The sequence below is a fragment of the Thalassophryne amazonica genome, chromosome 12 (assembly GCF_902500255.1).
Source record: "Thalassophryne amazonica chromosome 12, fThaAma1.1, whole genome shotgun sequence".
Taxonomy (NCBI): Eukaryota; Metazoa; Chordata; class Actinopteri; order Batrachoidiformes; family Batrachoididae; genus Thalassophryne; species Thalassophryne amazonica.
This window is the reverse complement of record NC_047114.1, coordinates 42,373,916-42,387,384: the sequence shown is the minus strand read 5'-3', so window position 1 is coordinate 42,387,384 and position 13,469 is coordinate 42,373,916. Positions and strand designations below refer to the sequence as shown.

Sequence of the window (13,469 nt, the reverse complement as noted above, 5' to 3'; positions counted from 1 at the left end):
CAATGTTGTGGATGAATAAATGTTAATTCATAACATCTCATACAATGTTTACAACAAATGTGCTCTGCACTCTAACTGGCATTATTTATTTTCCACACAGAAAAATATTATTTCAAAAAACAAAAAACTACCAGAATCAAAATTATTAGGTCTCCTAATGGCAATAGTCAGTCAATTGTGTGTCCTTTTCGCTGAATAAGGATCTGACATTGCTTGTGGGAGACACACACATAAGCTTCCCTGGGAGATGATCACAGAGAGACAGTGTTTCCAGAAGTGGCTGAGGGAGTCCAGCAGCTATGGCATGCATGGTCAGGGGGCTCAACACATCTGTCTGGGCCCGCTGAGATTATCTTTCATTTTTATATAGAGGACCACAGCAGAAGCCCAGGCACAAAGAGTGAGCTCCAGCATAACAATGGATGAATACTGGTTATTCGTGATAACGAAGAAGGACATCTGTCCACAGGAGGATGTCTTACACGATCCATGCATGACAGTAGCACTTCCCGCTAGACATTACATATTTCATCCTGTGGCTGGCAATCACATGCAAGCTGTGTGTGATGGTGACAGCCAAGACCGCTTCGATGGTGTGGACCACTGGACATTACATATTTCATCTTGTGGGAAATCATTCTAAAGTGGGTGAGTGCCCTGTTCAGTTTTCTTCCTGTTGTATTTTTTTTTTGTCTGCTGTGCAGCCACGATAGGCTTTGTTATTATTATTTATTATTCATTTAATTGTATTTTTATTTATAGGGTACAGTCAGGGGAATTTCCACAGTCTCTATTCACATAATAGCAGCATAGTAGCAGAATAATACCAGTTGAACACTGTGTACAAACATGCCATCATTTCAGCTGTGAGTGGAGTTAGACATCTGTGAGAGTGCCACACAGCATTCATGCACAAATAAGCAGATCTGTGCATGTGCGAAGGCTGCGCTTAACATTTGCGTCAGCGTCACATGGCATTCAAGCAGCAATCATGCAGCACTCACGCAACATCTATGTAGACATCTTACCCACGAGTCTGTGCGATAGTCTGTTAACCTTCGGCCAACATTCTGGTGGCATGCACTAGTGCATGTCTCATTAATTTCAATTCAGTCAGCTACCAAATGCGATTTGTCACTCATTCACATGTTTGTCTGCAAATTTCCATCTCCAACTACTCTCCAACAGTCGCAGCCCAGTGGGATAGGACCCTGAGGAATCCCAGCCCAGTCTTCTTTGGTGAATCGCTCTAGCTCCTCTAGATTGGACGGTCTTCTGGCATGGACTTTGGTCTTCAATTCACCCCACTGATTTTAAATAGGATTCAAGTCGGGAGTTTGTGCAGACCAGTCAATAATGTTCACTTTGGTCTACTGGAGGTTGTTCTGCACCAGAAGCAATATATGTTTTGGGTCATTATCACGTTGAAAGACAAAGCGATGACCCAGACCAAGTTTTGCTGCCGGCTGCTTAGTTTTCTTTCAAAATCTTCACATATCTTTCTTTCTTCATGATTCCTACTAATCTTCCCACCACCATGTTTCACTGTGGGGACGGTGTTCTAAAGAATTATTAACCGAGCGAAAGGCCTGTACGGGGAAATATCAGACCGAGCAAGCAAGGTTAATAATTCGTATATATATATATATATATATATATATATATATATATATATATATATATATATATATATATACACACACACACACACACACAAACTTACAGTATCTGACGGTGTTGGGCTCGTAGCCAGACCCGTTTACTTTCTTGCTTTCTTCACCTCCACTGTGTTAACAGATGGTCTGGCCGTTAGCTGGTAAGGTTTCAATCTGTGTTTTTTCTGATGCTGTTTAGATATTTATGGAGTACAGTCATGGCCGACTTTATTTTTCTAATTGTGTTTTTAGCTTCCTGGTTTGTAATGTTAATATGCGTTCCAGACCAATTGTCATGGTAACCGGTCTGATATGGGAAAATATCCAACCATAATCAGTCAATCAGAGCGCACGTAGCATCGCAGCCATATAATAATAATCTGGATTAAACAGCTCTCTTCTTTCTCCAAACATAAGCAATGTCTCTATGGCCAAATAGCTCTAGTTTTGTCTCATATGACCAAATTGTCATGCTTCCTTTATGCATAATCTTTGTTGAGGTTGTCCTTAGCATACTTCAGTTTGGCTTGAAGGCGTTTCTTCTGCAGAAATGGAGTTATTCTTGGCTTGAAACCTCACAGTCCATTCCTGTCCCACAGTTGTCTTCTTTGAGATGACAATTCCTGTCTTCATTAAGTCATTCACTAGTGTCTTGGCAGTTGTTCTGGGGTCTTTAGACACATCTCTCACTACTTTTCTTTGCAAAGATTTCAAAAAAATATTTTTCATGTTGTCACTATGGTGTGTTGTGAGTAGAATTTTGTGGGAAAAATGAATTTACTCCATTTTGCTATTCGGGATTGAACAGGAAGGAATGCCATCTTACATCTTTCGATGGCCTCAGAAATCACGATCAATAATGAACGCTACGCATGTCCAAGAGCTTCCAATACCTAGGGAGCACTGTGTCTGAGAATGCAAGGGTGGATGAGGAAATTGTACTCAGAATGGGAAGAGCCAGTGCAGCCTTTGATAAGCTCCAAGATAAGACTGTGAAAAAAATTTACCTTACAATCAGAATGAAATGTAACATTTACAGAGGTGTAGTTCTATCTACATTACTATGCAGTGCAGAAACATGGACAATCTACAGATTCAATCTGCAGATTCTCCTAACAGTTTACTTTGGTGTGGACATTAAAAGTAATGACCTGCTTTTTTTCTCAGTAATTGTGCATTAATAGGGCTTAACAGATCAGGCTAATGGCAGCAGGGATGGCTTAGATGATCTATATTATTCCAGGTATTTGTAATAAAATATTCCAAACAAAACAAACACAGCCACCTAACAACAGCTATGAGTTGCTGTCGGCAGCGGACTCCGAGTTATGGACTTTCTGAGAGACAGAGACGCTGGTTAAAACCTCTTAAACTAAGAATTCTGGAAAAAATCCCCCCCCCCCCCCCCCCCCCCCCCCCACACACACACCTGTATACTGTAGTTGTCATAGTTGTCATGGAGAAGGAAACTATATAGAGAGACAAAAACCTCTTCCGTTTTTGTACCAGACTACAAACATGTTTATTTTATTTTAACATGGTCTCCTACGGGAATGTGTTCCCTTTTGGAGCAAGCTTCAACCGGCCAATCAAGGAAGTGCAACTTTCCCATCTTGCAGTAGGGATTTGTTAGGCGCCATTGAAAAAAAACACTTTTTTCTTCCTTCATGACAGAAATGGATTCCAAATTCAAATGTAATGCTTAAAATCAACTACAACCCCTGGCAAAAATTATGGAATCACCGGCCTCGGAGGATGTTCATTCAGTTGTTTAATTTTGTAGAAAAAAAGCAGATCACAGACATGACACAAAACTAAAGTCATTTCAAATGGCAACTTTCTGGCTTTAAGAAACACTATAAGAAATCACGAAAAAAAATTGTGGCAGTCAGTAACGGTTACTTTTTTAGACCAAGCAGAGGGAAAAAAATATGGACTCACTCAATTCTGAGGAATAAATTATGGAATCACCCTGTAAATTTTCATCCCCAAAACTAACACCTGCATCAAATCAGATCTGCTCATTAGGCTGCATCTAAAAAGGAGTGATCACACCTTGGAGAGCTGTTGCACCAAGTGGACTGACATGAATCATGGCTCCAACATGAGAGATGTCAATTGAAACAAAGGAGAGGATTATCAAACTCTTAAAAGAGGGTAAATCATCACGCAATGTTGCAAAAGATGTTGGTTGTTCACAGTCAGCTGTGTCTAAACTCTGGACCAAATACAAACAACATGGGAAGGTTATTAAAGGCAAACATACTGGTAGACCAAGGAAGACATCAAAGCGTCATGACAGAAAACTTAAAGCAATATGTCTCAAAAATCGAAAAATGTACAACAAAATAAATGAGGAACGAATGGGAGGAAACTGGAGTCAACGTCTGTGACCGAACTGTAAGAAACCGCCTAAAGGAAATGGAATTTACATACAGAAAAGCTAAACGAAAGCCATCATTAACACCTAAACAGAAAAAAACAAGGTTACAATGGGCTAAGGAAAAGCAATCGGGGACTGTGGATGACTGGATGAAAGTCATATTCAGTGATGAATCTCGAATCTGCATTGGGCAAGGTGATGATGCTGGAACTCTTGTTTGGTGCCGTTCCAATGAGATTTATAAAGATGACTGCCTGAAGAGAACATGTAAATTTCCACAGTCATTGATGATATGGGGCTGCATGTCAGGTAAAGGCACTGGGGAGATGGCTGTCATTACATCATCAATAAATGCACAAGTTTACATTGATATTTTGGACACTTTTCTTATCCCATCAATTGAAAGGATGTTTGGGGATGATGAAATCATTTTTCAAGATGATAATGCATCTTGCCATAGAGCAAAAACTGTGAAAACATTCCTTGCAAAAAGACACATAGGGTCAATGTCATGGCCTGCAAATAGTCCGGATCTTAATCCAATTGAAAATCTTTGGTGGAAGTTGAAGAAAATGGTCCATGACAAGGCTCCAACCTGCAAAGCTGATCTGGCAACAGCAATAAGAGAAAGTTGGAGCCAGATTGATGAAGAGTACTGTTTGTCACTCATTAAGTCCATGCCTCAGAGACTGCAAGCTGTTATAAAAGCCAGAGGTGGTGCAACAAAATACTAGTGATGTGTTGGAGCGTTCTTTTGTTTTTCATGATTCCATAATTTTTTCCTCAGAATTGAGTGATTCCATATTTTTTTCCCTCTGCTTGGTCTAAAAAAGTAACTGTTACTGACTGCCACAATTTTTTTCCTGATTTCTTATAGTGTTTCTTAAAGCCAGAAAGTTGCCATTTGAAATGACTTTAGTTTTGTGTCATGTCTGTGATCTGCTTATTTTCTACAACTGAATGAACATCCTCCGAGGCTGGTGAGTCCATAATTTTTGCCAGGGGTTATATACAACTATACAAACCTACACCCCAATCTAACACTAGATGAGATGTGCTTGATCCAGCAGCACAATTCTACCTTGAGGCACTTTATTACATACGCATATCAATGGATCATTAATCTGAGGAGATGATATCGGATGAATAATTTTCTGACATACCTTCCACCTTCTGTCTGTGACTCTCTTTCTGTCTTTCGATGCATCAGCCAAATGTAAACCTTCTGATGTTAGGAGATTGCTCTTACATAACTGTGCTAATTCACAATGATGGTGCTTTTGACATTCGCCCTATTGACGTATCCCATAATCCCTTGCGTGCCAGAGAGTTGCTGCAGTAAACAACATATAGAGAATCAACACGATGACAGTTGTAAATGAATATTATACTACAAAATGTATTTTTTTATGCTTTTCATCACATTAATAAGAGACTGCTGCATGATTCCCTGAAAACTTGCTAAAACAATTCTAACAAATAATCCGTGTCTGTTACATTTAATCTGCGTGGAATTTAATAAACGCAAACCAAATTTCAGACATATTATATATATTAGTGTGGAACAAAGAGGACAAACAGTGTTGTAAAGAACAATAATCAAGACGTTAAAGAGCAAACTTCACTTTCCCCCAGAACAACATGATCAGGAAGTGATTGTAGCTCACAGCAGCTCCCACTGAAAATAACGGAGACAGCCTGTGATTCTCGCATGTTTACATAAAATAAACACAACAACATCTATAAACCCAGAGAATATATTCATGAGAGTTTTAGGCACAATATAAAAATAGTTTTATGTTGCGATGTTAATGGTGTTGTCTGTATGCAGCGATTAAATTGCAGCGTGATCAGAGCGTCTTAATGCAGTTCTCAATGTTACCGAGATCTCGCAGCGCGGCGACCTCTCCGAGGTTTTGCGGGAATTGAAACGTCAATAGAGCGAATAGCCTGGACAAATTACACTCTGCAAGCGCAGCACACAAACTGTAGCAGTAAGAGTAAGACACAGGAAACTTACTAAGGTCCTTTATCCCCAAGTTACTCCCAGAGTGTAGCTGAGGGCCTTGCATGGCAGCATGCTGACCTACAGGTGTGACTGAGTGTGAATGAATGAATGAATAAATGAATGAATGTGAGACATCATGACAAAGCCATTTGAGCATCTGCGATGGATGAAAAACCTAGCTGTAGAAATGCATTCCATTTACCTTTAAGGAAGAGCAACAACTCCCAGGTCAGTAATATAGTTGTGTTAAGATTAATTCGCAAACAAAATAGCATAATTTATTTCACAACTTGTCAATTAAATAAAACATAAGAAAACACACACCCTGTGATAAAGCAGCTAATGTATCGGTGTCACCGACCAAACAGCTCCCCCTAAAAATTGGTCTGCGCATGCATCATTTCAGAGCATTGGCAGCGAGTCACTAATTATAACCTAGTTTCTGTTTAAAACTGCACTCCAGTCATCCATCATCTGTCTCAGCGACAGATATCTGAAGCTTTTCTACAACAATCATTTCCACATAAATTTAGCATCATTTCATAATAAAAATCGGGGGACCAATCAGAGCGTCTGCACAGCAGCACATCTGATTCTGACGTGCTGCTGCGCCTACTTCATTTCGGAGCATCAGTAGTCACCAATTATTGCCTCGTTTCTACCTAAAACGGCCTAGTTTCTGTTTAAAACTGACTTTAGAATGATTTTTACACCCATTTTGGTATCTCTTCACTGGCTTCCTGTCCCTGTGAAATCAGATTTTAAGGTTCTGCTACTAGCCTATAAAATTATTCATGGATTAGCACCTCCCTACCTAGCTAACCTAATTAAACCCTATGTACCCGCCCAGGCTTTGCATTCTTAGGGTGCAGGACTACTTTGTGTCCCTAGGGTGAATAAAAAGTCTGCGGGTCACAGAGCTTTCTCTTATCATGCCCCTGTTCTGTGGAATGATCTCCCTGCGTCAATAAAACAGATTCTGTAGAGACTTTCAAGTCCAGACTTAAGACGCACTTATTTTCCCTTTCGTATGGCTAGAATACTGGCATAGTATGTTATTATGCTTTTTACTCTTTTAATTCATTTTATTAGGAAACAGAGCGGGCTGCAGCCTCAACTTTATCTATGGTCTGGGTCTTTTAGTGAAGCTTAGGGCTACTGCCTGGTGATCACCTTAGTATTTCTTTTGTTTTTCTTGCTGCTGACAGATTATACTGCATTTGTTGTCTTTCTGATGCCTGATTCTGTTTTTTTTTTTCTCTCTGTTTGAGGTGCGGCTCCATCCAGTGATGGGAGTGGTGTCTTCTTCTGCATTGCTCCTGTCTTGTGCACTGGCAACATTTCCTGTATATTCGTTTTGTAAATTGTGTCGGTAGCATGGCCCAAGCAGAGGGTCACCCTTTTGAGTCTCATCTGTTTGAAGTTTCTAAAATCATCAGAGGGAGTTTTTCCTTGCCACTGTGTTATATGGCTGGGGGGGGCCTGGCTGCCGGTTTTTTTGTCTGTTTGTTTTCCTCCCAGGTGGCGTGCGTTTGGGACTGAGTGGCTGTGTTGCTGAGGCTGTCAGGACCTCACCCTGATCACCTGCGACTCGTCAGGACTCACAGCTGAGGTGCATCTGGATGGATTGGAGCATGTTGGCATTTAAGACTGGAGTGCACAGTGTGTATTTGCCAGAGACTCAACCTTGTGACCAGACGGGTGAGATCGTCGTCTCGGGAGCCATCTCATCAGCAGCGGATGCTGAGAAACGTCCAGGTTTGATGCACAGTCTGTGAAAGAGGAGGGGGTGAGGTCTCATGCTCGTCAGCACACTTCCTGAGGTACGTTAGATTTTGTGACTAACAGTTATACAGTCAGTAAATGTGGTGTCCCTCACACCTTATTGTATTGAGCTGTTTGTTAGTCATGTATCAGCTTCCACTGCGGTGGAGTTTTGTGAACTGGATGTTCCATGCCTGCAGGTTGGAAGCTGATCAGCAATCAAGCCAGGAAGTGTTTGCTGTTTGTACACCTTTAAGTGTTCTGTGTGTAGAGTGTGGACTCACATAATGGTTCCTTCTTTCACAGACTCGGTTGTTGCGGCCACCTGGGGGGTGTCGGCGGGGTCCTTGGGTCCGAAACAGCTTCTGGCTCCGGACCGTTAGCGCTGCTGGGAGCGCACCACGCCAGACCGCACCTTTTTGTATTATCACTGTTATGTATTAAATTCAGTTAGCCTTTGTACCGTGCTCTGCTTATTTCATACTGGGTCCTTCAAACGCTGGTCGGTTCTCCGAGCTGCGTCCGACACATAACACACTGTCACCTTTGTGTTTGCTCTAGGGGTTGGTAAGGTTGTGTGAAGCGCTTTGAGGCAACTTTGTTGTGATTTGGCACTATATAAATTAAAATAAATTGAAAATTGAAATTGAAAGTTGGCCTCCCTCTTCTGCTCCTGTCTGGTGGCTCCATCCTCAGCATGCTTCTCCCTATATACTCCACTGCACATGTCCAAACCATCTCAATCTCAGCCTCTCTGACTTTGTCTCCAAACCATCGCACCTGAGCTGATCCTCTGATATGTTCATTCCTAATCCTGTCAATTCTCATCACTCCCTAAGAGAATCACAACATCTTCAGCTCTGTCACCTCCAGCTCTGCCTCCTGTCTTTTTGTTTGTGCCACCGTCTCTAAAAAAAGGTTTCTGATTTGTGGTTGTAAAAAAACAAAACAAAACCAACAATTAAATAAATATACAGTGGGCCAAAAAGTATTTAGTCAGTCCCTAATTGTGCAAGTTCTCCTAATTAGAAAGATGAGAGAGGTCTGTGATTTTCAACATAGGTACACTTCAACTATGAGAGACAAAACGAGAAAAAAAATCCAGGAAATCACATTGTATGATTTTTAAAGAATTTATTTGTAAATTGTGGTGGAAATTAAGTATTTGGTCAATAACAAAAATTCAACTCAGTACTTTGTAACATAATCATTGCTGGCAATGACAGAGGTCAAATGTTTCCTGTAAGTCTTCACCAGGTTTGCACACACTGTAGCTGGTATTTTGGCCCATTCCTCCATGCAGATCTCCTCTAGAGCAGTGACGTTTTGGGGCTGTTGCTAGGTAACATGGATGTTCAACTACCTCAACAAATTTTCTATGGGGTTGAGGTCTGGAGACTGGCTCGGCCACTCCACGACCTGGAAATGCTTTTTACGGAGCCACTCCTTTGTTGCCCGAGCGGTGTGTTTGGGATCATTGTCATGCTGGAAGAACCAGCTATGTTGCATCTTCAATGCTCTCACTGATGGAAGGAGGTTTTGGCTTAAAATCTCATGATACATGGCCCTGTTCATTCTTCCCTTAACACGGATCAGTCGTCCTGTTCCCTTTGCAGAAAAGAACAGCCCCAAAGCTTGATGTTTCCACCCCCATGCTTCACAGGAGATATGGTGTTCTTGGAATGCAACTCAGCATTCTTCTTCCTCCAACCACGACGACATGAAATTCTCCCAATCCTCTTCTGGATCATCCATATGCTCTCTAGCAAACTTCAGACGGGCCTGGACATGTACTGGCTTAAGCAGGGGGACACGCCTGGCACTGCAGGATTTGAGTCCCTCTCTGCGTAGTGTGTAGCCTTTGTTACTTTGGTCCCAGCTCTCTGCAGGTCATTATTCAGGTCCCTCTGTGTAGTTCTGGGATTTTTGTTCACCGTTTTCATGATAATTTTGACCCCAAGGGATGACATCTTGCGTGGAGCCCCAGATCGAGGGAGATTATCAATGGTCTTGTATGTCTTCCATTTTCTTACAGTTGCTCCCACAGTTGATTTATTCACACCAACCTGCTTGACTATTATACATTCACTCTTCCCAGCCTGGCGCACATCTACAATTGGTCAACTGGCCATGGTTGAGTTTGGAGTATGACTGTTTGAGGCTGTGGACAGGTGTCTTTTATACAGATAACGAGTTCCAACAGGTGCCATTAATACAGGTAATGGTTGGAGGACAGAAGAGCTTTTTAAAGAAGAAGTTACAGGTCTGTGAGAGCCAGAAATCTTGCTTGTTTGTGGCTGACCAAATACTTATTTTCCACCATAATTTACAAATAAATTATTTAAAAATCCTACAATGTGATTTCCTGGATTTTTTGTTCTCATTTTATCTCTCACAGTTGAAGTGTACCTATGTTAAAAATTACAGACCTCTCTCATCTTTCTAAGTAGGAGAACTTGCACAATCAGGGACTGACTAAATACTTTTTGGCCCCACTGTAAATATACAGTTGAACTGTATATAGAAAAACTTTGTAAGCTGTGTTATCTTTATTCATTCATTTCAAAAGGTCAAATATGTTTCGCGGCTCCGGAAGAATTTTATTTGTGGAAGACAGGACAAAAATGGCTCTTTTGACAGTAAAGGTTGCAGATCCCTGCCTTAAATGCATGACTGGATAAATATTAACAAATGAAATAAGTTGACCAGACAAAACATGAAATTGCTTGTTTTGTATCCCAGGTTTTTATGATTTGGGGATGTAGGCCCTTCTGTTTTGAAAGCTGCATTCTTACGTGTGTGGAAATCTTTGGAAAAGTAGGCAAAGTATTTAGGACAAGGGATGGTGACCACCTCTCCGACATTGGCGCTGGGCCAGCAGGTGACCTTATCCCACATCCTCCTACAACCTGAAAAATACATTAAGACACAAACAGGTAGACACAGTCAGTCAATGATTCAGCTGACCCTGAGCCAGTCAATTAACTAAATAAAGACATGGTAAAAACAAAAATAGCTCTGGAAAACAACATAAAATAAGCAAATACAGTGTCCTATATATACTCTGAGACCCAACAGCACAGGTGCTTATTCCCAAATTCCACAGTGTGAGGCAGGTAAGAATCTGTGACTACCCCACAGACATTTTGACCATGTTTCTCTGTGCATGATCCAGCAAGTAGGTGCTTGAGTGTTGAGGACCCCAGGAACTGGAGAAGGCCAAGCGGACATCCACGTTTCACCTGGCTGCAGCAGAAAGATGGTTATATTAGAGATGTGGGAATAGACCAGCTATCTGCCTGACCTGTGGTGTTGTGAGTGTGGCAACGCAATTTAAATATGTGTTTGGTCCTCCATAAATAAGCCAGAGTAAATGCATTAATTATATTATTAAAGTAGCACATACATTTGTATTGTTTCTTAATATTTCATACTTTTTAATATTTTCTATACTGTGAATAAACTGTATGATGAATGGAAATTTCTGTGTAATATCATTTGGGGGCACTAAATCCAAATCTGGTGTTAGTTGTTGCCAATTACATCACATTTTTGAGATATGAAAACATATTTCTCGTATCAAGCATTGAAGCAAAACCTGCAGCCTCTCACACCTCTTCGGCGCCATAAGCTACATTACAGCTCTTGTTTGCATTTCGTGAGTGAATGGGCAACTCTTGTGTAATCAATCAATAGGGAACATGCAGACTGCAAAGAAACTTGATGTGATAAAGGAAATCTGAGCTCAGATTAGGATTCAGCACCTCAAAATTAACTACATCAGTTCTCAAAGTCCATGCAAGAATTTTATATTATATATTCACATACACACACATACATATATATATATATATATACACAAGGTCTGTGAGAAAAGTATCCGACCTTTTTATTTTTTGCAAAAACCATATGGATTTGAATCACGTGTGATTGCATCAGCCAAGCTTGAACCTTCGTGCGCATGCGTGAGTTTTTTCACGCATGTCGGTTGCGTCATTCGCCTGTGAGCACGCTTTAAGTGAGCAGTGGTCCACCCCTCTTGTTGGATTTTTATTGCGAGTAAAATGTAAAGAGGTCCTCCGCTCCTCATGGAAAGAGGAGCGGAGGAATGCGCCACAGAGCCACAAATGGCGCGGGACAAAAGCACCTCCGTGTTGGTCTCACAGGACGGCTTTCAGATGGCTTTCAGATGGCTTCTGGTGGCTTTTCAGTCGTGTGACTATCCGAGAAATTGTGGATGAGCTGGACATGCCAGAACATGTCCTGTGAGGCTTCATCACGGCGTTGCTTTGCGCCATGCGGCTCCGTCCCGACGCGCGAATTCCTCCACATGTCTTTCATTACAAAATCTCCTGTAACAGTGGAATGTGCCGCAAAAGTGCTGATGTCCAACTCTTCTGCAATTTCTCTGGTAGTCAGATGACGTCCCGGATCAACACATCCTTCACTTTGGAAATGATCTGGTCATTTCAGCCTGTTGATGGCCGCTCGGAGTGCGGCGCGCCCTCCGCCGCTGTGGGCGGTCTTTAAACCGGCTGTAACACTCCTTAATCTGTGTGATCCCCATAAAATCGTCCCTGAAAGCCATCTGAATTTTCTGAGTGGTGTCCACCTCGCTGTCTCTCACAATTTCTGGAAAAATTTGATGCAGCAAAGCTCCAAATCGTTCAGACATTTTACTCGCAATAAAAATCTGACAAGAGGGGTGGACCACTGCTGTGGGCTGTCTTTAATCCGGTTGTAATGCTCCTTAATTTGTGTGACACCCATTGTATCCTCACCGAAAGCCGTCTGAATCTTCCGAATGGTTTCCACCTGGCTGTCTCTCACAGGTTCTGGAAAAATTTGATTCAGCGCTGCTCCAATCGCTCAGCCATTTCCCTGACAATGAAAATCCGACGAGGGGGGTGGACCAGTGCTCACTCAAAGCCTGCCCACAGGCGAATGACGCAACCGACAGGCGTGAAAAAACTCACGCATGCGCACAAAGGTTCAAGCTTGGCTGATGAAAGCACACATGATTCAAATCCATATAGTTTTTGAAAAAAATAAAAAGGGCGGATAGTTTTATAACAGACCTCGTATTTAGGCTACACCGTTGTAAGAGACTGACTGAGTAAGAGTAAAGAGTTTTAATTTTCTCACTTTTCTCGTGTGTAAACACTCAAAGTTCAAACCTTAGCAGAAAAATAAGACCAACCTGTTTTCAGGCCCAAACATTTGTTTGAGAAATAAAAATAGAACGCTTTCCTATAAATAATTATGATGGCTTTTAGAACTAACGAATTAAATTTTAACGATCAACCTACGAAGTTAGACACATAAGAAATTATTAATAGTGACTGACCAGCATTTCACAGTTCCTCTGATCGGGCCCCTTCGTCCTGGTGCCGCGCCACTGTCGCGCCTTTTTCCACTCACACCTCGGTGCAGGTGTCTTTTTCCAAGTGAAGAACACAGTTATGGGTAGTTGTTGGCACTCTTTTTTCTTCTGGGCGAGAACATTCTTATAAACAGACACGCAGAACACAATGCGCGTACTCTCCCTTCGCGGTGCCGCGACCGGCCTGTTTGATGAGGACGCAGAACACAATGCGCTGTTAAAAAAAAAAAAAAAAAAAAAAAAAAAACATGCAAAATTGGACTAAAAAAATCTGCA

At 41.6% G+C, this 13,469-nt stretch overlaps 1 protein-coding gene across 1 annotated transcript in view; it reads right to left on the bottom strand.

Moving 5' to 3' along the window:
• Positions 1 to 13,469, bottom strand: part of LOC117522089 (vasoactive intestinal polypeptide receptor-like) — a 105,869-nt gene that overhangs the window by 69,763 nt on the left and 22,637 nt on the right. Inside the window, exon 3 of the mRNA XM_034183466.1 lies at positions 10,606 to 10,719. Within this exon, the coding sequence (XP_034039357.1) occupies positions 10,606 to 10,719 (114 nt within the window). The remainder of the gene's footprint in view (positions 1 to 10,605; positions 10,720 to 13,469) is intronic.